This window comes from Ursus arctos, unplaced genomic scaffold (assembly GCF_023065955.2).
Source record: "Ursus arctos isolate Adak ecotype North America unplaced genomic scaffold, UrsArc2.0 scaffold_11, whole genome shotgun sequence".
NCBI classification, from domain to species: domain Eukaryota; kingdom Metazoa; phylum Chordata; class Mammalia; order Carnivora; family Ursidae; genus Ursus; species Ursus arctos.
This window is the reverse complement of record NW_026622775.1, coordinates 65,196,413-65,218,099: the sequence shown is the minus strand read 5'-3', so window position 1 is coordinate 65,218,099 and position 21,687 is coordinate 65,196,413. Positions and strand designations below refer to the sequence as shown.

Here is a 21,687-nt window from a genome sequence, read left to right as displayed (position 1 = left end):
ATTCACCCTTGATCCTAACCTAGCAGATGTGTGGCATTTTGTAGATGTTCATTAGATGGTTGCTGAATAAATCAGAGAATGGGAGCATGGATGGATGGATGGATGGATGGATGGATGGATGGACGGATGGACGGACAGATGGACGGATGGATAAGTGGGCTCATTTCCGATTCTTGATTTTGATGTCTTTCTGGGTGAGGTAGATGGCCAATTGCATCACTGTGTTCACCATATGAAGCCTGGATGGAACCGGACTCTTGGGGCGCCTGGCTGGCTCAGTCGGTAGAGCTTGCTACCCTTGATCTCAGGGCTGTGAGTTCAAGCCCCACATTGGGTGTGGAGCCTACTTTAAAATTAAATACATACATACGTACATACATACATAAAGTGTAGAAAAAAGACTCCTATTAAGACTCCTGGAGGGCTCCTGGGTGGCTCAGTCAGTGAAGTGGCTGCCTTCAGCTCAGGTTATGATCCCAGGGTCCTGGGATCGAGTCCCGTGTCGGGCTCCCCACTCAGCAGAGAGTCTGCTTCTCCCTCTCCCTCTGCCTGCTCCTCCCCTTGCTTGTGCTCTATCAAATAAATAATTTTTAAAAAATATTTTTAAAAAAAGACTCCTGGCATATTTTTTAATAGAACTAAATTCAGAAGGAGAAGCCCTCCAAGTGTTAGTGCTTAGGAAGCTTAGGTAGCATTAATTGGATAAACTGCAACAGTACATCAATGGGTTTCTGCTGCATAAAATAGAATAATTTTTGTAATAACAGCTGAAGTGTTTACAGTTACTGTCGTTGCTTACAGTTTCAGGATTTATGAGTGGGATCACTTTGTCAGTTTCCCTAAATACATTTTGTCACATTTACATACAAGGGCTTTGAGGCTGGTACCTACTTTCGAAAGAATATCAGCGATGTTTGTACCCCTGTTAAGTGCTCTTTTTTTTCCACTGTGGTAAAATATACATAAAATTTACCATTTTAACTGTTTTCAAGTGTACAGTTCAGTGGCATGAAGTACACTCACTTTGTTGTGCAAACATCATACCATTTAGCTCCAGAACGTTCTCATTGTCCCAAAGACTTAAACACTAACTCCACGTTCTCCCTCTCCCTAACCCACGGCAACCCCCATTCTACTTTCAGTCTCTATGAGTTTGGCTCTTCTAGCTAGTTCACATAAATGGAATCATGCAATATTTGTCTTTGTGCCTGGCTTATTTCACCTAGCATAAGATCCTCAAGGTTCATTTATGTGGTCGCCTGTGTTAGACTTTCCTTCCTTTTTACGGCTGAACAAGACTCCATTGTATGGATAGACCACATTGTGTCCATCCCATGCATCCATTGGTTGACACTTGAATTGTTTCTACCTTTTGGCTGCTGTGAACAATGCTGTTCTGAACATGCTGTCCAAATATCTCTTTGAGTCCCTGCTTTCAGTTCTTCTGAGTATATACCCAGAGGTGGAATTTGCTGGATAGTGTGGTAATTCCATGTTTAATCTTTTCGAGAAGCCACTATACTGTTTTTTGGCTGCACCATTTTTCATTCCCATCAGTGATGGTTTTCATTTTTTTCACATCATCACCAACACTTGTTATTTTCTGAGTTTTTGATAATGGCCATCCTCATGTTGAAGGGGTAGCTCATGGTAGTTTTGATTTGCATTTCCCAGATACTTAGTGATGTTGAGCATCTTTTCACATGCTTTTTGGCCATTTGTATATCTTCTTTGGAGAAATGTCTATTTAAGTCCTTTGCCCATTTTAATTCATGTTTGGTTTCATATTGGGTTGTAGGAGTTCTTTATATATTATGGATATTAATCCTTTATAAGATACACGATTTACAAATATTTTCTCCTATTCCATGGGCCATAAACCCATTTTTAATCAATTAAAAAATAATTCCCACAACTAAAAGGCCTTGGTTAAGACCTCACTTGTGTTTCTTATACAGTTCATCACTGTTTTCCATGATGTTTGTGCCAACCCCCCCAAGAATGGGGTCGAATGTATCAGCAGTGGAGAGTAGGTGTGACTATTTGTCAGAATTTCAAAGACAGAAACAATTCTTGGTTTATGCAACTCGGAGTAAGAAAATTCCAGAAAAATCCCCCAAACAGTCTTTTTTGCCATTTGATTAGATTGAGGTGATGGGTATTTGGTCTTTGTCTCCATCAATTATCCTGGATTCGAGTGGAAAAAGGACTCTGAGAAGCAGGGGACATTTTAGACAGTGTCATCCCTCTTTGCCTTATGTATTGAGTGACCTTTCTGCCCCACATCACATTTTAAAGAGAATGAGTGGGACAAGGAAGTAATATCTGCAGGCCAGAAATCATTAAACACTCTTCCAAATGTTCACACTATTTCAAAGAAGTGTTCAGTTACCACGTACAAATTGTATATTAAGGAGCTCATTCTGATTGATTAACAAGTATGAGAGGAGAAAAGGTCAAAAAACAAGCTTCAGTTACCATCGAAGCAGGCACATTAATTTCCCTTGCCAACAAATGTTTGAAAAAATTAAGACTCAGCAATTACTGAACTAGCTGAGCCCCTCAGGCCAGAGGAAATAAGCAATAAACCATCAATCACCCTCAACCACGGGATGGTGGCAACGCAGAGTGAATTAACTGATACACACACTGCTTTTGCTGATTTTTATATTACTTCATGTCATTTTATGTTTCTCAATAAAGGCAATTTATAAGATTGATGTGACTGGCTTGAGGGCTGGAGGGAAAAAGGGTTTTATCCAAGGGCAGTAGCAAGAGGTGAAGAAAGAAAACTGCGTGACTCCAGGCCCTGGGAAATCTCAGCAGGGGAGGGACGGGAGCCCCGCAGGCATTTTGGGGGCACAGCCAAGGCCCACTTGCACCCCACAGCACCTGGCTTCCAGAATGTCTTAGTGCAGAATGCTTCACCAAAAGGAGAAACCTGAGTCTGACTGTGGTTGAATGGGGCATTTGGGGTGGGAACAAGACACACTTGGCCTGAAGTTGTGGGGACAAGGCTCAAGGATGAGTGAGAAGTTATTTATTTGGGGTGATACCAGGCTGACCCTCAGCGCTCCCCTCTCCTCCCTGCCTTGGGCCTCTCTGCCCCCACGTTTGATACTCACCCCATCTGTGAGCCACGGTTCCTGGGCCTCATTCCAGGGCTTTGGGACAATAGCCAAGCCAACCAGGAGCTTTCTCCACCCCCAGTCCTAAGGCCTCCAACCACTGTGCCCCTCACCAAGTCCTGCCTTTCCCAGGCAGGGAGTCTAAGGTTCTATAGGGAGCCACCCCACCCCCACCAGCCCTCTTCTCTCAGACAGCGGAGCCAGCAGCACCAGAAGGCACAGGCCCTAGCTCTTCCTCCAGGGTCAGCCCAAGTGGAACAGGTGAGATGCAAGAGCCAGGCCTTCCTCTTCTGTCTCGTGAAGGCCTCAGGGGAGACCCCCAGCCTCAGGAGCTGGTAGCCACCGGGCGTCATTTGCTTGGGCTGCCATAACAAGGTACCACAGACAAGTGAGGCTGAAAGTCCGAGATCAAGCTGTCAGCAGGGCTGGGGGTCTCCTGAGGCCTCTCTCCTTGGCTTGCAGATGGCTGCCTTTTCCCTGAGTCCTCATGTGGTCTTCTCTCTGTGTGCCTATGTCCTACTCTCCTCGTCTTCTAAGGACACCAGTCCTAGTAGATCAGGGCCCACCCTAATGAACTCATTTTAACTTAATGACCTCTTCAGAGCCCCTATCTCCAAATGTAGTCACATTCTAAGGTGCTGGGGTTAAGGGTTCACCATAGGAATTTGGGAGGAACACATTTCAGCCTATACCACCCCTTCCCTGAAAGGCAACTCTGTCCTGTGGCCCCGGGAGTCCTCCTTCTGTGACTGAGCTGCTGAGCCACCGTAAGGAGCAGTACCTTCTGGGCTGGGCTTTCCCTGTGGTGAGCACATGGCTGCCACCCCCACGTCATACACAGACATTTGCATCAGGGTGGGGGTACAATCATTCACACCCACGTGCACTCACCAGCTTGGTGGGAATTCTGGTTTGGGGGATACAGGTGTGACTCCAACATTCCCCCTTTCCAGGGCTTTTCTCCCACATCTCTGACCCCAGTTCCACTCCTTGAGCCAGGCCCTACCTCCTCCCCAACCCCCGAACCGTTGCTCCTGCTTCCCGCGAGACACCAGCCATTGGCCTGGAGAGATCTGAAAAGCCGAGATGCTCAGTGCCTGATGTTTGTTCATTGCACAAATGTGCTTTGGGCGCTGGCTCTGTGCCAGACACTAGCTAAGGGCTGGCGAGAAGACAGTAGTGTCCCCAGAATCCTGCCGCCAGCAAGCTTACCAGTGGGGCAGAAGCAACAGCTTGCTGCCAGTTCAAGCTCCCGTGGCACCCGATGTGCCTCATCCACCTGCTCTGACTTTTATATGGACCCAGAGAATTAGGCAAAAGTGCCCCCAATTTGTTAAGGAGGAAAAGGAGATTCACAGAGGTTAACAGGCAAAGGGTGGACGAGGAACCCAGGTCTGGCTGCCCTAAAGCCTGGGGGAAGGGAAAGCCTCTGCTGGAAGACTGCCTGGGCTGAATGTCCCTTGTCTCCCCGCCCCCATCCGGTGCTAAGCCACCAGCCTCCCGCCCTGTCTCCCCGTAATGATGGGCGGCTCGCTGTGTTCATGCCCCAAGCCTGACAAATGAGCTAACGAACACAGACGCAGGCAGATTCCATCTGTCTGGGCATGCCCCATGGACCCTCCTCCAAGCAGGCACTGAGGGAGCCCCTACGTTAAGATCCCCACGGACCCCCAAATCACAACCTCCCCTGACCTATGGAATTAAGGGCCCAGTTTTGAAGCGGCGGGGTCCTTTGGTTCCAGAATGCCTAGATTTGGGGTCAGAGCTCTAGCAGCTTCCAGCAACAGAGCAGCCACTTCTTACACTCTGCTCCTCCACCTCGCTGCCTGAGAAGGGCCCCCGAGGCAGGGGGCAGGCCTGAGCTGCTGTTTGTCTGGGTGGAGCTTGTCGCAACACTGTTTACCCACCTTTGCCGGGGCTCAAAGCCCCTCGGAATGCGGTAGATACAGAGCCAGCCCGGAGCTCAGAGGTCACTGTGCTGCCTGCTCCAGACCCTCGCTCCACCTCGCCTCTGCACCCCGCTGCCCAGGGCTCTGCTCCCAGAGGAAGCCACAGTCAGCCGAGGCCACTGACCTACCCCTGGAGCCATGGTAGGGTAACACGGCACAGCCGGTCAGCCCAGCAGGGCTGCGTTCAGGCTGGGCCCATGAACCAGGCATGGGAGGAGAAACTTAGGTCACGTTTGGGGCCGAGGGGAGGCCACGGGGACCGTCTTGAATTGGACATGAAGCTCTAGAGGTGTCACTGGGGTGGTGGGAAAAGCATGGGAGAGGAAGGCCTGGGTTGGACTCCAGTGTTTTCACTTGATCGCTGTGTGTGCTTGGGGCAATTACTTCACCTCTCTGAGCTTCTGTTTCTGCTCCTGAAAATGGGAGTAATATTACCTATTTTGTGGCATTATTATAAGGTCTAAATAAGATACGATGTATAAAGGATCTCAGTACAGTGCTGGGTACACAGGCCGGTACCAGCAAACGAAAGGCTTATCCCCAGGGCTCCCTGCTTTGGTCTAGAGGCCAGGAAGGCTGCTGTGGAGTCTCCCAGACTTGGCCGTTCCCGGCAGGAGGAGCCTGGTGGGAGAGCTGAAGGCCAGCTCCAAGTCCTTCTTGGGGCCACTAGGCCAGCTCCGGCCGCCCCTTCCCATCACCCTGCTCGGTCGGAGTCCACCTTCTGCTGGGTCCCTTGGAGAGGTGCCCCAGACAGAGCAGGGGACAGGAGCCCCGAGGCCAGCTTTCCCCAGCTCCACCCCGCCCCTTCTACTGAGGAGGGATGTGGCCCGTGTGATCTGGCCACGCGGGGTCAGGGAAGATCTGCTCGGCTTCCGAGCTTCCGGCGCTTGTTACATCTTCCCACCGCCCGGAGACGTGACCAGTGCGGAAGAGCCTGGCTCGGCGCCCAGGCCTGGCCTCCCATCCTACGATGGCAGGAGCGTGGAGGGCCGTCCGGGCAGCCGGCAGCCACGGATCTGAGCCACCCAGCTCTCTTCCCCTCACAGGTCCATGGGTACAAAGGAGTCAAGTTCCAGAACTGGGCTAGGACCTACGGCTGTTGCCCAGAAATGTACTATCAGCCCACGTCCGTGGAGGAGATCAGAGAGGTGAGTGTGCATCCAGGGCTAGAGACCAGGCCCTGCCTGGCTAGGAGCAACCTCCTCCCCACGCACCCCCCACCCCAGAACTGCTGGCCAGGCGAGAGCTTGAGGATGCCGACTACAGTCTGGGCTCCAGGCCCCTGCCTCCCCTGTTCAGCCCCACGTGAAAACTGAGCAGGCCACCGGTGGCTGCTGGCATTACACTTCCAGCTCAGAGCCCTCGTCTGGGCGCTGTCCTTGTGTGTCCCAGAGTCATCACAGACTTCAGCCTCTTCTCTGCCTGTCTCTGCATGGGGCACCTGCTTGCTCAAACTGGAGGCCAGGAAGTGGGGCACTGTCTTTTCTTTACCCTTATCTGGCACCAGCAAGACTTGCCCCAGAAGTTTCCAGAATCCATCCCCTTCTGTTCGGCACCGTTGCCGCTCTCCATGCCCAGTCCACCATCCCTTCCTCACCCACCATGACCTGCGGTGGCCTTGTCCCTGGTCTCCCTGCTTTTGTTTTTACTTCCTTGGAATGTAACTTCCATATCAATAGAAGGAGTTTTCTTAAAATGTAAGTTGGAGGGGGCTACTCCCCTGCTTGAAGCCGTTCAGAGTCTCCCTATTGTTTGTGGAGTAAAACTGTAACTTGACTCCCAAGGCCATGTATCACCTGGCCTTGGTTCACCCTTTGTTCAAAAGATAAACCAAACCTTGTCCTACCTCGGGGCCTTTGCACTTGCTGTCCCTACCACCAGGAATGCCTGTCCCTTAACTTTTCACATGACTAACTCCTTTTCATCCTTTAGGTCTCAGGGTAAACTTCAGCTCCTCGCTGGACTCCCAGACCACCTAATCTGCAGTATGGCCCCAGTGTTCTCTGTCGCCGCTCCTTGTTTTTTTCCTTCACTGCATATTTATAATCACTTGCAATTATACTGTTTCACAGATGGGTAAACTGAGGCTAATAGAGGCTTTGTTATTTTCCCATATTAATAAGTATCAGAGCCAGGAGTCACATGGGGATTGTCTGAGTCAAAGCCCCCACCTTCTCCTGCAGGAAAAGCTACACACAGGAGAAGCGGTTGAGCTGGACCCAGGAGAATGAACAAAAGCTCCACAGGGGGTTGGGGAAGGGCACTGCCAGCAAGGGAGTGTGGGGAGTCAGTGAGTGACGGGTCCAGGGTGGGGACAGACATGCCTGGAAGGGATGAGTGGGCAGAGGATGAGTGGGCAGAGGGCAGAAGAGAAAGGCTGGGATGGTGGGATCAGAGGGCCTTGAATGCCAAGGCAACTGGCTTCCTTCTGAGCTGAGGGAACAGTTGGAGGTATGCTGAGACGGCCATAGGCCAAGGCCGTTCCTCAGCTGTGCTGGCCTACGCAGTTGTGAATTCCTAACAGGTGGAGGCCGCTGCGGGCTGATGTCTCCCTAGAGGGCTAGTAGGGTCCTAAAAGTCGGTTGTGTGGTCAAGGGGGCTCACGGAAGATGATGATAAACAGATTTCTTTGTTGCAGAGCCCGTGGTCTTAAACATACCACAGGCGTGGTGGGTGGAAAAGACAGGCACTTCCAATCTCACCTGCTCATGGAACCCCTCATGGTACCCATTGTCAAATCAGTGTTCTGTGGACCAGATGTGAGCTTTTTGAGCAGGGACGTGAGGGTGAAAGGGAATGCATTCATTTAAGGGATACCAGGCATTTATTTATTTATTCATTCAGTGATCACTAAACACTAGTGGGGCTGAGCCTGGGCAGACACAGGTACCGAGTCAAATTAAGTCACTGTCACCCCCAGCGGCCTTCATTCCAGCTCGGAAGGCAGCCGAGCCCAGGTAGGCCAAGACAGGAGCCGGGACCTTATTCTGAAGGCACTCGGGTGTCCTTGAAAGGTTTTGTGCCAGGGAAGAATGCGATCAGGTGTGCCCACAGAAGAGCCCCCAGCTGCAGCGGGGAGAGCGCATGGGAGCCCCACCTTAGGATGATTCCTTGGTTCTCCATCCCGCTCACTTCCTGGCCCTGCATTCTCGCTCCCTTTCCCGGAGTGGACTGCACAGCGGCCTCCAGCCAGGCAGGGGCCTTGGAGGCCGGGGGGTGTGAAGCCTGGGCGGCCCACCCCGCTGCGGGCCCCGCAAGGTCTCCGGCTGCCTCACGGAGAAAGGCCGGAGCTGGGCTGACTCCGGCATCGTCTTGGCAGGTGCTGGCCCTGGCCAGGCAGCAGAACAGGCGGGTGAAGGTGGTGGGCGGTGGCCACTCGCCCTCGGACATCGCCTGCACCGATGGCTTCATGATCCACATGGGCAAGATGAACCGGCTACTCCAGGTACTCAGAGCCCTCAGCTCCCCACCCCTGCTGGCCCCCAGCCCGGCAGCCTCGGCCTCCACCCCAGGCCCCAGGAAACACCTTAGACTTTGCCCTCAAGCCTGATCCCCTCCCTGCCCCTGAATCCAAAGTGACACCCCAATTTCTGACCGCCCGTGATCACCCCTCCCCAGAGCCCTCCCTGGGCCTCCTCAGGCTTCTTGTCAGGTGTGCGCGCCTCCCTGTGGTCACAGAGAGGATGTTCACCCCTCCTGCCAGGGCTCCCTGTCTGCTTCTCTGGAAGAATGGCAAGTCAGACCCCCAAAGATGCATTCACAATGACAAGTCTGGAAGGATTGACACTTAACTCGTTTTACGTATGGGGAAACAAGAGAGAGGGTGAGTGACTTGCCTAGGGTTACACAGCCAATCAGTGACAGAGCTGGGCACAAACTCGGGAGTCTAACACCAGCGTTGTGCTGAGATACTGTCCGTGCAATTCAGCCAGCACTTGGTGAGTGCCCCGTCCCTGCCCTCTGGGCACCTGCCAGGGCATAGAGGCCAGATAGGTGCCCTGCACGTTAGGAGGACCCCTATTCTCCCCTGACAGGGCCAAGTCCCCCAAGCTACAGTTTTTGCCACATAACCTCCTCTCCACCCAGCCCTGCTAGCAGAGATTTTGGGTTCCTCTCTATTATTTCCTCCCTTGCTCTGGCTGACAGTCTCCACCCTGTAGAAAACGTTCTGGTCAAGATGTCAGTCATGGCAGTAATTAACTCTGATTGCTAAGTAGTGAGGATTGGGCTCCAACAATTGATTTTGCCCAGCTCTGTGCTCAGGGTCAGTGCAATGAGCTGCTCATTTAGAGTCACGCAGATGTGGATTCTCCTCTCAGTTCCACCCCCGATTCTCGTGTGACCTTGAGCGAGTGACTTAAAGTCGCTGAACTTGAGTCTCCTCCCTGCCAAAGAAAAGACTCTGCTCTAACCTCCCTGGGCTGCCGGGAATCTTCTAGTGCTCTTACTGCACATGTGGGAACCTCCTGTCCCCTTCCAGTCCCCAGTCTTCGCCTCAGACCTCCCCGGGTGAGAGTAAGTGGAGAATTCGGACTCCAACTAGCAAACTCAAGCCCCTGCGGGATTAGACCCTCCTTAGTTGGTGACTTTGAGCAGCTCTGTAGGAATCCCACCTTCCTAGTCTGGGGGGCACGGTTGTGGCAGTTAGGAGACCTGAATGCTAGTCCAGCTCTGCCAGTGACCTTGAGCGAACCCCTTCTCTTCCTTGCTCATTTCCTTCCCCTGTGAGAAGGAGGGGTTCCACAGACTACACTAGTCTCCCCCTTACCTATGGTTTTGCTCTCTCTGGTTTCAATGACCCTCGGTCAACCACCCTCTGAAAGCAGATTGATCAGAAGGATCATAGAAGGACAGAAGGACGTATCATCAGAAGGTCAACAGTAGCCTAATCCTATTTCACAATTCCTATGTCCTTCACCTCACTTCATCCCGACACATGGGCATTTTATCTTGCATCCTTGCAAGGTGAAAAGCCTGAGAACAGTACAATATCTTAAGAGAGACCACATTCACGTAACTTTTATTACAGTATATTGTTACAATTGTTCTATTTTATTTTTAGTTATGGTTGTGACCCTCTGTGCATCATTTATAAATTAAACTTTATCACAGGTATGTGTATATAGGAAAAAACATAGTATTTATAAAGGTGGGTGTTACCTGTGGTTTCAGGCATACTTTTGGGATCTTGGAACATATCCCCTGTAGATAAGGGGGGAATGACTATATTCCCCAAACTCCAGCAGATCCAGGGTTCTGCCCACACTCCCTTCGGCTGCCTGCAGCAAGCGGTGGCTTGAGCTGACCACAGGCTAGGACAGACATGTTCATATTTGCGGGACTGTGGCTGCCAGGGAAGGGCTGGGTGAGAGCCTAGCGCACCCCAGCCTATGCTGGTCTTTTGCAGGTGGACACAGAGAAGAAGCAGGTGACTGTGGAGGCTGGCATCCTCCTGGCTGACCTGCACCCACAGCTGGGCAAGCACGGCCTGGCCTTGTCCAAGTAAGAACCACCTCTCCCATGCCTGGTGGGCCAGCACTGCCCACCACCCCTGGCCCTGGTCTCAGCCGGACACTCAAGGATCTGGGAGGAGAGAGAGAAACACTTCCCAGGGTGCACCCCCCTTTCTCTGAACCCCTGTTCTTTCCCCATGGGGTACCTGTCTCCCATCGTCCATGATTTCAGGAACCATTGTGCAAGAATAAAAAGAAACAGGTCAGAGGTGGGCCGAGCATTAAGTAACCGCCTTGTAAAGGGGTGTGAAAATTATGGATTAAGTTTTTCTTAAAATTTGAAATAAACAGCTGCATGGACCCAGACAGAAGAGTATGCAAAATAAGCACAGAGGAACAGAAGGGCACGCAGACTGAACCACAGTCTGCATGTTCAGGGTATACCTACCTATGGTTATACTCATCTCTCTATGCAAACATGTCAGGGATTGCTCTGGTTTAGTATCAGGGGGTTTCCATTGGAACAGGAGTCAAATATAGCCAAAGGATTGAATGTCTAACTGTAGAATTTCAACCTCTGGAGAAAGGTGACAGGTGTTTTGGATGTTGGGGTAACAATCACTTTGCAGCTCAAAACTGCACCCACAGAAGCCTCTTGTTTGTTTTTAAGTGTGGGTGGTCCATTTGCCTTCACTCTGTTATCACAGGCTGGGAGGCACTGCTACAACTTTATTCTGGAAACTATTCTGTCCTGTTCCTGCTTCTCCAAAGATGATGGCGACTCAAACATTTATGAGGTGTCTACCACGTGTAGGTCTTGTTCAGGCCCTCAAGAGGCAAAGATGAGTAAAACCCAAGGAGCTCCTGGCAAGGGGCAGACCAACACCCAAAATGATAAGCATGATGCAAGACAATAGGTTCAATGTCAGAGAAGTGTCCAGGGCACTGTGGGGCTCTCAGGTGGCCCTGGGTTCAGCCTTGGCAGGCAGGGGAATACGTAACGGGATAGGAATCTGGGAGCCTGCAGAAGGGGCCCCTGGATTGAGTCCTAAAAGATGATGGGGCATAAACCAGAAAAAAGGGGAAAGAAGGGATTCAGGCAGAGAGAACAGCATGAGCAAAAGTCCAGAATGGGGAGAATGTGGGGGCATACAGGGGCCGATGAGCAGATAGTCTGTGACCAATGATGACAGGAAGAGACTTGTTCTAGTAACATTGGGCATTAGCCTCTGGACTCTGACGCATCTCTGTGCCCTGTTCATGGTGTGTCTCTGTCCCCCCTGGGAACCAAGTCCTCCTCAGTGGCTGCCTATATGGGGCCTTTCTGCCAATCAAAGGGAGTCAGGATGTCCTATCCTGTGTATCGCAGAGGAGCCTGGGTGGACAGCTCCAAGGATGCTGTGGGGACTCCAGGAGTATCTGTGGCTGGGGGGCTGAAGAGAAGGACAGAGCTGAGGCCCCAAGCTGGGTGCTGACAGGTGAGGAATAGAAGCTACAGAGGAAGAAACCGGGGTCTGAGGCAAAGTGACTTACCAAAGTCACACAGCTGGAAAGTTCTAGAACAGTCCACCATGTGGTGAACCAGAGGAGGCAGGACAGCAGCTTGGTGTAGACCCCACCCTGCTTCTCCAGAAGCAGATGGCCTGGGTGCAAATCTTGCTATTCGCTGTTAGTCAAGTTTCTTAATGGGCCTCAGGCCTAGAAAATGGGTCTTCAAACAGGACGCTCAGAGGCCTGGATGAGTTTAGGTTGGCTGACATAACTGCTCCATAAATGTCCATGCTCGTTGCCTTCTGGCTCCGTGGGGGCCTAGCTCCACATGTTCTGGAGTTGACCTTTCCCCTGGGCGTGTGATCTCCAGCCTCTCAGAGGCCAGTCTAATCCATCCTTCCTTGACCCTTCTCCCTCAGGGCCTCGCTGTAATCCAACTTATTTCTTTGAACACAGTGGTCACAAACCCATTTCCATATTGCTTTTTAGTCTGGTAGGCTGCAGGGACAGGAGGAGACACATTGCAATTCCATTAACCACCCCGTTCGTGGGCGCTGAGGCCCTCCTCAGGTTGTCACGATTCTGCGTAATGCTGTGATGAACGTCTTCATGCTAGACCTTTTCTCGCATTGGAGGATTTCCCTAGAGCAGGATTCCACGATCCTCTCTTAACATTCTGGTATTTTCTGGGCTCCTGGGTGGCTCCGTCGGTTAAGCGTCTGATTCTGGCTCAGGTCATGATCTCAGGGTCCTGGGACAGACTCCCACATCAAGCTCCACGCTCGGCGAGAAATCTGCTTCTCTCTCTGCCTCTGCCCCTTCCCCCTCCCCCCGTTCCTGCTCTGTCTGTCTCTCAAATAAGTAAATAAAATCTTCATTTAAAACATTCTGGTATTTTCAGAAGTAAGCCAACTCATGTGGACAAAGACACAAGACTAGACACAAAGGTGGTAGTGGGGGTGAGTAAGGGGAGGCTGGAGAGCCTTGGATTTTTTTGTCCGTTTCCTGTTCTGCCAGGACAGTCCCCAGGTCTCACTGCCTCCACAGGAAGGTCTGAGGCTGGACTGTCTCATCACTGTCTTAATGGCAGGTGTCCTGCAGTGCCTTTGGGAGCCAGGGTCCGCCTGCCTCGGGCCCGCGGTCTGTGCTGGGAGCCAGGGTGTGTGTGGCGGTGGGCACACGGCTTCCCCTGTGAGCCCAGTGCTCAGGTGGGCTGAGCTGTGGTGAAGATATCGTGTAGCACGTAACGCTCCCACCGCCTCGGCACCCAGGGGGCCGTTAGTAACATAAACATCAGTTTCCTTCTGCTTTAAGCTAGAGCTAGGATGTCTCAGAGGACGCTGCTAAGAAGTAAGATCTTTGAGCACTCTTTTCCCTGGACGCTGAGTTCTGGGCACACCTTTCTAATTCCTGCCCCCAGAGCACGCCTCTAGAGGGCTCCTGCTCCGCTTCGGAACTCTGGTCCTCCTGTGTACACACAGTGCTGTTAGTATTCCTTCCAGGGCCCGGGACTCTGGGCTGAGGGACGTGGGCTTGTCCTCGGGGCCCCGAGGAACCCCTGAGCGTTTCTGAGCCTGAAGGTGACAGAGCGTCGTCCTCCTCCTTTCCTGGTGGCTAAGGAAGCTCCCGCCTCCTCGTACCTTCCTGGCACAGCTGTGTGAGCCATTTGAACCAGGTCACTCCCTCAGGGACTTGCAGGCCTTGACAGGCTGGGTCTAGAGAGGTGTTCGCAGGAGCATTTGGGCCTTTGGTTGGTGGAGAAGCTATTGTTGACAGATGGGGGCCAGAGGAAAGGCATGTTCCACGTTGCAGAAAGCCCAGAGCCGGGCAGGCAGGCACCCCCCTCAGAGCCAAACCATGCCCTCACCAACTTATCTGACAGGCCACTGAGATGAGGAGGCTGAGGCTCAGAGAGGGGAAGGGCCACCAAGTCAGACAAGCTAAGTCACAGTACATTCGGGGCCAGAACCTAGGCAAGAGATGAATCTGTTATTCTGCTCTGAGTGCCTTGTCCTGAAGCCCAGTGGAGGGGATGAGTACGGTCTGGTCCCAGGGGAGCCTAACAGGTCCCTTGTGTCCCTTTTGCTCCCTCCTGTTGAGCCCAGCCTGGGAGCTGTGTCAGATGTGACTGCAGGGGGCGTCATCGGGTCTGGAACGCACAACACGGGGATCAAACACGGCATCCTGGCCACCCAGGTGAGTCCCCCTGCTTGGCTGCTCCCCTGACTGCCAGGGGTGGGGGTGGGTGGGTACCTCTTACAGCAGCTCCTGGGAAATTAGGGGCTCCCTCGGCCTCAAAGCCACCCTAGCTCCCTGCCTCTGGCAGACAAGTGGCAGGTGTCCTCCAGCCACTTTATCTCCTTTAAGTCTCATTCGTCTGCAACAGACACAAGTGATGAGACATCCCGCCTCTTGGGAGCATCCTGGCCACCCTGTAGAAAGGGCAAGCAGGGCAAAAGTTTCCATCCCCATCGAAAGGTCTGAGCCAGGAGCCGGACACGGCAAGAGGTCTTCCCAGGTTAGCAAGTCACAGAGGGGCCCGGACTGGAGCTGGGGCTACCTGGAGTGGAGTCCAGCACTTGTGGGCCCCGATCTGCCCCTGGTGGTCAGTGAAAAGCACTTCTTAAACTTAATGAGAGTCCAGTTTGGGGAACTGGTTAGGAACACAGATTCTGGACTCAGATCTGGGTTCAAAAGCTGCCTCAACATATAGTAGACATGCGCGTGTAGGCAAGTTACTTAACTCCTGTGGACCTCCCTGTTTTCATCTGTAACTTGGAGAGAACAATCCTCAGCCCAGGAGGACCAAAGGAGATAGTGTATGTTACTTACGTGGCTGAGCCAAGGACACTTCGTGGTTTCTGTGTTGGGAGCCACCCTTCGGAGGGGCTTCGTAACAGGCCGGGCTGCGTGGCCACGAAGCAGGCTGGCGGCGTGTGCACCGTCAGGGACGGTGTTTCCACCTGCAGGGGCTCACCTGCACTGTGGGCCGTGGGACCTCTGGCCCCTGGAGCATTACGGCTAAGCACTGGGGCCTGGGTTTTGCATCCTGGCTCTACCAGTATTGTCCGATCTGGGGCAAGTCTCTACCTCTGGCTACCTCAGTTTGCTCAGCTGGAAAATGGGGGTGTCACAACAGCAATGCTTCTGGGATGCTTAGAAGAGCGTACACAGTTAGTGCTCAATAAACATTCGTGGTGGGTTTTGCATGTCAGACAGGGCCCTTTCCAGAGCTCTCACTCTGTGCTGTAAAAGAAATTTCAGGATTGCTGGGGATTAGACCACATGGATCGCTTAAACGACCCCCGTCAACTACTCAGGTGTATGGCTCTCTCCTGAGGTGGACAGATGCCCCGTAAACATTATCTGAATGTGGCTTCTGGGGACTGGGTCCCATGTGTGCCGGTCTCAGAGCAGCTCTGAGATCAAAGGAAAATAGTCCAAAAGCAATTTCTAAGAGATTGATTTTTTTTATATTTGTTTTCCTGAACACCACGAGGGAAACCTGATTCACACTTGCCCTTAAAACTTCTCTTTGCTTTCTCACCAGCATTGTGCACAGACTCTGGTTGCTCTTGTCCTCCTCCCCTCCCTCTTTCTACCACAAAAGCCCCACAGAATCCCCCAGCAGGCGAGGGTTGTCGTGGGGGAAGGGCATGAGCCAGGGGAGGGACGCCGACCAAGGGCAGCTGTGTTCATCGTGCTCGACCCCTCCCATAGCAAGAGCTGCTGCCCCAAAGCATGCTGGGCTCTGTGGGACCCGATCCCCAGGTACTTGGAGCCCTCATGAACATGCCACGATGCCCTCAAAGCTGGGTTCCCTGCCCAGCAGAGCCCAGTGGTAATGGGGGGTGACAGACAACAGCCACCCCCCAAGATTAGGCCACAGTCCTGATCTACTGTCCAGGGCTGATGGCAGTTTCTAAAAAATGCTCAGCAGAGTATGAAATAATTCTGGGTCACCACAAATCAAAAGGTGCATGAGATTTCCCGGCCCCTTTTCTTAGGAAGCTCAGCTGAGCAGGACCAGCCCCTGGAAAGGAGTGGGAGAGGCACGCTGCCTTATTTTGCATATTATGGCAATGGCTGGGAGCAAGGGGAGAGGATTGATATCTTCGGTGTCCCCTGTACACCAGACACTCAGCTGGCTACTGCACATGCTATCTCTGAGACAGTTACTGTCCTCATTTTACAGATGAGGAAACAGAGGTTGGATAACATGCCCTCGGTCACACAGCTGGTAAAGCAGTGCCTACTGTCTTTGTTGCTGGACCCTGGAGAGGGGTTTCACTGGCCAGTTCTCACTCACAGCCCTGGATCGTAGACAAAATTTGTTTTTTATAAAAATCATTCTGATGCCCTCACTCCTACAGATGGCCGTCGTGCCCCATTTCTGCCAATTTCTCCCCTCTGGTCTTGGTTGCTGTTAATTAGAATTAGTTCAGCTTTCTCTGTTCTCTCACCCGGAGCACCCAGCCACCAACCACGCATGTCAAAAGCAATTTCCATCCGAATTAGCAGGTAGCAGAGTGTGGAGAAGTACTTAAACCGGCGATAAAAGAGGATTCCTCTGGAAATGGGGGCCCAGGGTAAGAGACTGGGGGCTGATGCTGCCCAGACAGAGCCTGGCTTCCCTGTTGCCCTGTGGCCAGATGGCACTGATCTTCGGGGCGTGGTGCTACCTGGCCTCTCGCAGCCCAGGACACGCAGGGCAGGGAGGGCCTTGCCTGGCGCCTGCGGGAAATGCCCACAGGGATTCTGCAGTGCTCTTCTCTCACTGCTAGGTGGTGGCGCTGACCCTGCTGACGGCCGACGGGACAGTTCTTGAATGCTCCGAGACCAGCAACGCAGACGTGTTCCAGGCGGCGCGAGTGCACCTGGGCTGCCTGGGGGTGATCCTCACCGTCACCCTGCAGTGTGTGCCACAGTTCCACTTGCAGGAGATCTCCTTCCCCTCAACCCTGGAAGAGGTACTGGTGTCTTGCTCGCCACCGCTCAACCTCAGAAAATAAAGGGAGGGTGCTGACAAGTAGGCCATGTTCCACTGACGACCCCGGGGGGCTCTGCTGGCCCCCTGAATAGGGGAGTAGGTTGACCTCTCTAACTCTTCCTTGGCCCAAGGATACTGTGGCCACGTCCCTTTCTGAGCAGGTCAGTGAAGCTCAGATGTCCTGGCGAGAAGGGAAGTTGGGTAGAGACTTGCCAGGGGAGATACTGTGTTGGCATGAGCTGACTGCTCCTGGAAAGGCATTAACTCTCAACTGCACTGAGCCAGACAGTGTGCCCTGTGTTCCCTTTACAATGGCTTCTTCACAGCCAAGTGGGTGGGCTAACTTTCCATCGGGCTGGCTGCCTCAGGTCACATGCAGGGGCTGTGGATCTAGGTGATGGAGGGCAGAAAGGAGGACTTCTGACTGATAGGACTGTTTTGGGAATGAATGAAAAGCATGTTGGTTGGCTGGCTGGCTGGCTGGATAGATGGATCGATGCATGGATGGATGGGTGATTGGATACATGGATGGCTGGGTAGCATGCAGCAGTCCTGAAACGCCTGGCAGGCGGGGTCTGTGGCTGGTAATCACTAAGCTATGGGGCTCGAATCTATCGTTCCAAGTTCCGTGGTCTTTTGAGTTCCTCCATGGTCACCTTATCATTCGATATGAGTAGACCCTCTGCACAGTTGGAATAGTCAGTGATGTAAACACTACTGACCCAACGTGCTTAAGATGGGACTGGCGATTCAATTAACCTGTCCTTGAATGCTGGCCCTGCCACTTCAAAGCTGTGACCTTAAGCCTATCATTTAACCTTGTTAAGCCCTAATTTCCTTATCCAGAAAGAGAGTTAACAATATCTACCTTAAAGTATTGAATCTGAGGATTAAATCAGGTAACACACATAAATTATCTAGTTCCGTATTACAATATGCCCCCAATGGCACCAAGTCAGTGATAAAAGGAAAATACTGTTACTTAGAACCAGGTCTCAAATCCTGACCTCAGAATTTCTAATGCATGAAGCCACAAGGCAAAGGCCTTAAATCCAGAAGGCCCCCTACTCAGAGGCATGATGTTTGGTGGAAATTTATCCCCAGAACTCCCAGTTGGTGGTAAAGAAAGTGATTCCACGGGTCTGGGCGGGGGCAGCATCGATCCCTGGAGTACCAATACTGAGCCTGATGGGCCAGTAATTGGCAAGTGAACTGCCTGATGCCTTGGCCCAAGAAAGTAGGACTGGTTTGAGACGAGGACATTTCATGGAATTGTTTGGCAGGGACAAGGTGTAGCTAAGCCAGAAAGTCCCACGAGGGGCTGGCTGGAGGCCCACATGACTCTGCCTGCAACCAGCCCAGACTCTGAGCTCTTTGGGGCCACCTAGGCCTGCCTCAACCAGCTACAAGCTCCCAGACCAGTGCTAGAGGGCAGGTCTAGACCCCTTGTTCACTCCAAGTAGGGTTCAGAAAGCATCCTACGTTCTGTTCAGTGCCAGGCATGTTGATTGAGGCCTCCTGTGGGGTCAGCATTTGAGACTCGGATGACTTTAGGGCTGACTCCTAAGGCCAGGGAATATTCTGAGCACCCACTGCAAAGATCAATTTTCCCTTCAGCCCTCATGCCTCTAGTATCCTCAGGCTTGTCATTCTGTACTACTCAGAGGGGCAACACCTCCATCCTGGGCAACCCCTCTATCCTGGTCATGCAGCAAGATGTGGCAGGGACCCTCCACTGAGATACAACCCGTGCATTCTTCTCAGGCTTCAGCTGAGAAGCCTGGGTACATCTATTTCTCAACAGACCCAGGGACAGTCTGCTTCTCTGCCCCTTGGCGGCTGCTACCATCCGTCCTCTGTACCCTCCCGGTGTCTTGCCCCTGGGCTGGCTGCATAGGAGATCACGGATCCTCCACCATCCCTCATCCCTGCTGCTTCTGAACCAAGTGTGCCAGTCTTCTCAGCCAAAGCGTTTTGAAGAGACAAGGAATTACAGAAATGCATGCAGGGGGAGGTTACAAAGATCGCTCATCTTGGTCCCCACTCCGAGGTTAACCAGGTATGCCGACATGGCTAACGAGGGCACGATAGTCTTGGAGCTGGGGCTCCAGGATGCACCGACTAGCCAGGCTGCCCCGGGCCTTGAAACTGAAGACAGGAGCCAGTGCAGATGAAGAAATAGTCCATAACAACCATCATGTCCCAAGGGAGCCTGGCAGAGAGCGCTTTGACCAAAGTCAGTGCTGGGAGGGAGATTTGGAAAAGAATGAGGTAGAGTGGGCATAGCCTGGAGAGGTACACGAGGGGCTGAATTACAGAGCCAAGCCCACTTTTTTTAGGGCACAAGTTAAGAGAGATTTAAGATGAGGAACCAGTAGGACTTGGCAGCTGAGTGTGGGGTTGAGGGAGTCGGAGGCAGGAGGCAGAAATGGTGTTATCACAGAGGTGGAGAATCCAGGAGGCACGGCAGGTGCAGGGAGCGAGATGGTGGGTTTAGTTTGGGAACTCAGATTTGAGGTGTCTCAGGTGGAGGTATAGGAAGGCAGCTGGCTTCGCACGTTTGGGACTCAGGCAGGAGGCAGAGGCTGGAGGTGCAGATCGAGGGGTTGTGTTAGTCTGCTAGGGCTGCAGTAACAGCACGGACTGGATCAAGATGTCTACAGGGTTGGTTCTTTGTGGGGACTCTCCCCTTGGCTTGTAGATGTCTGTCTTCTTGCTCGTCCTCACATGACCTCCTGTCTGTGCATATCTGTGTCCTAATCTCTTCCTACAAGGACACTAGTCATATTGGATTAGGGCTCACTCAGTGACCTCATTTGACCTTAGTTACCTCTTTAAAGTCCCTGTCTCCAAATATAGTCCTATTACGAGGTAGTGGGGGTTAGGATTTCAATATATGAATGTGGGATGGATACAGTTCAGGCCAAAGTAGGGGTCATCAGCCCCCTAAGTCGTCATGGGGTAGGCAAGATCACCCAGAGAGAGGGGGTTTGGGTGAGAAGGGAGTGGATAAGAAGATGGAAAGGGTGTCAAGGAGACCGAGGAGGATGGGTTATAGAGGAATGAAGCCCGTGAAGAGAGGATGGCCACAGGGGCAAGGGATGCCAGGTGTCCGGGCTGGAGCAGTCAGCAAGGTCTCATGCCTTGGGGAGTTTGCGTGTTGACCGGTCTGGTCATCAGCAGGCTGTAGCTGGCCTTGGTGAGGATGGTTTCAGGGGAACAGGGGGCAGGTGGTGGGATGGATGAGTATCACCAGCGAGGAGGGGAGCGGGGATCCAGCGAGGAAGGGAGATGGGCAGCACAGACCACTTCAAGCAGGAAGGCGCTGTAACGGGCTTTACTGCTGAATCTGTTTTCCTGCCTCTCAGATCGGTCAGCACTTACTACTTGTTAAGATGAAGATGTTGACCCAGAGATTAAAAAAAAAAAATTGCTTCTTTTTGCCAGTAGCACAGGCCCCCAGGTTCCTACCAGGGTATTGTAGCCAAGTGGATGAGTGGTCTCTGATACCTGGTCTGTTCTCTTTCTGCTCCTCTTCTGCCCCAGCTGAGATTGACTAAGATTGATTACAGCCAGGTCCTGCTTCTAGTGGAGCCTGTTCTCGGGCCACCCTCCGCCTCCCCCCACACACTCACACATGCATGTGCGCGCACACACACACAGAGGCTGGCCTCTATGTCTGTCCAGAGCACAAGGATATTTTTGCCTCCAACTTAACCTCAATGTGGAGACTTCTGACTTAGTCACGCCATCCTTGAAAATTCTCAGTGGCTCTAGGCAATGGATTGCATTCTTCTCAGAGCTTCCAACTTCTTTGATTTTGAAAGGCTAGGGTGACACATGAGAAATAGCAGTTGCCATCTCCTCCCCTAAAAGACAACGTGGGCGCACGTGTGTGTGTGTGCGCGCGCGCACACACACACACACACACACACACACACACAAGTTACAAACCAATGAACACTCAACAGGATGTAGTGAAAGGTGTCCAGGGAGGGAGGCAGGGCCCCCGAGTCTGGCTGTGCTGCCGCCCTGTTTGAATAGGGTCCCTGCTACCCTGATTGAGCAAATCCCTCACATGTGGGGTCCCCAGTTTCTTTAGCTTTTAAAAGCAGGGTCAAAGTGGATGGCCCCTAAGGCCTTCTCAGCTCTGACACTCTGTAAGTCAGAGCAGCGCCTGGGTGCAAAGCTGTCCCCCCACTTGCTCACCACACCCTGGAGGCAAGAGTTACCTCCCACATTACTGTTTCTCTCAGTTGGAGCACCTGGTGAAGTGCTTGGGCCCTACCCACAAGGAGAGGCCTGAGCCCCGTGGGAACACTCCCACGGCTCCCACATAGACCCCAGCTCACCCCGAGAGGGCTCCTGGAGCAGGTGTCTGTGAGGCAGCAAGCCCTCTGTGGGTCTCCCCCTTTCTGTGAACCCATGGCTGCCGCTCTCCCCGCAGGGCTGCAGAGCCAGCCTGGCTCTCTGAGAGGCCCATCATCAGGGCCATCAAACCTGCCCACAGCCTTCCCCACACTCACAGGCCAGAAACAAGGGCCGCCACGGAGGGTCGGTGGCATTTGCAGCCCTGTGGTTTATTCCAAGGGGGTGTGTGTGCAATCAGTGGCTCCATACTCAGTTTGCTTTTGCTCTCTCCGCTCAAAGAAGCCTTTAAAGGACACCTTTAAGAG

General features: G+C 52.6%; 1 protein-coding gene across 1 annotated transcript in view; it reads left to right on the top strand.

The window, feature by feature from the left end:
* Positions 1 to 4,706: 4,706 nt before the first annotated feature.
* LOC113270039 (L-gulonolactone oxidase) overlaps positions 4,707 to 21,687 on the top strand; it is a 31,495-nt gene continuing 14,514 nt past the window's right edge. The window contains exons 1-6 of the mRNA XM_044391175.3: positions 4,707 to 5,218; positions 6,124 to 6,225; positions 8,397 to 8,522; positions 10,485 to 10,579; positions 14,127 to 14,217; positions 16,806 to 16,991. Of these exons, the coding sequence (XP_044247110.1) occupies positions 5,216 to 5,218; positions 6,124 to 6,225; positions 8,397 to 8,522; positions 10,485 to 10,579; positions 14,127 to 14,217; positions 16,806 to 16,991 (603 nt within the window). The 5' untranslated portion in view covers positions 4,707 to 5,215. The remainder of the gene's footprint in view (positions 5,219 to 6,123; positions 6,226 to 8,396; positions 8,523 to 10,484; positions 10,580 to 14,126; positions 14,218 to 16,805; positions 16,992 to 21,687) is intronic.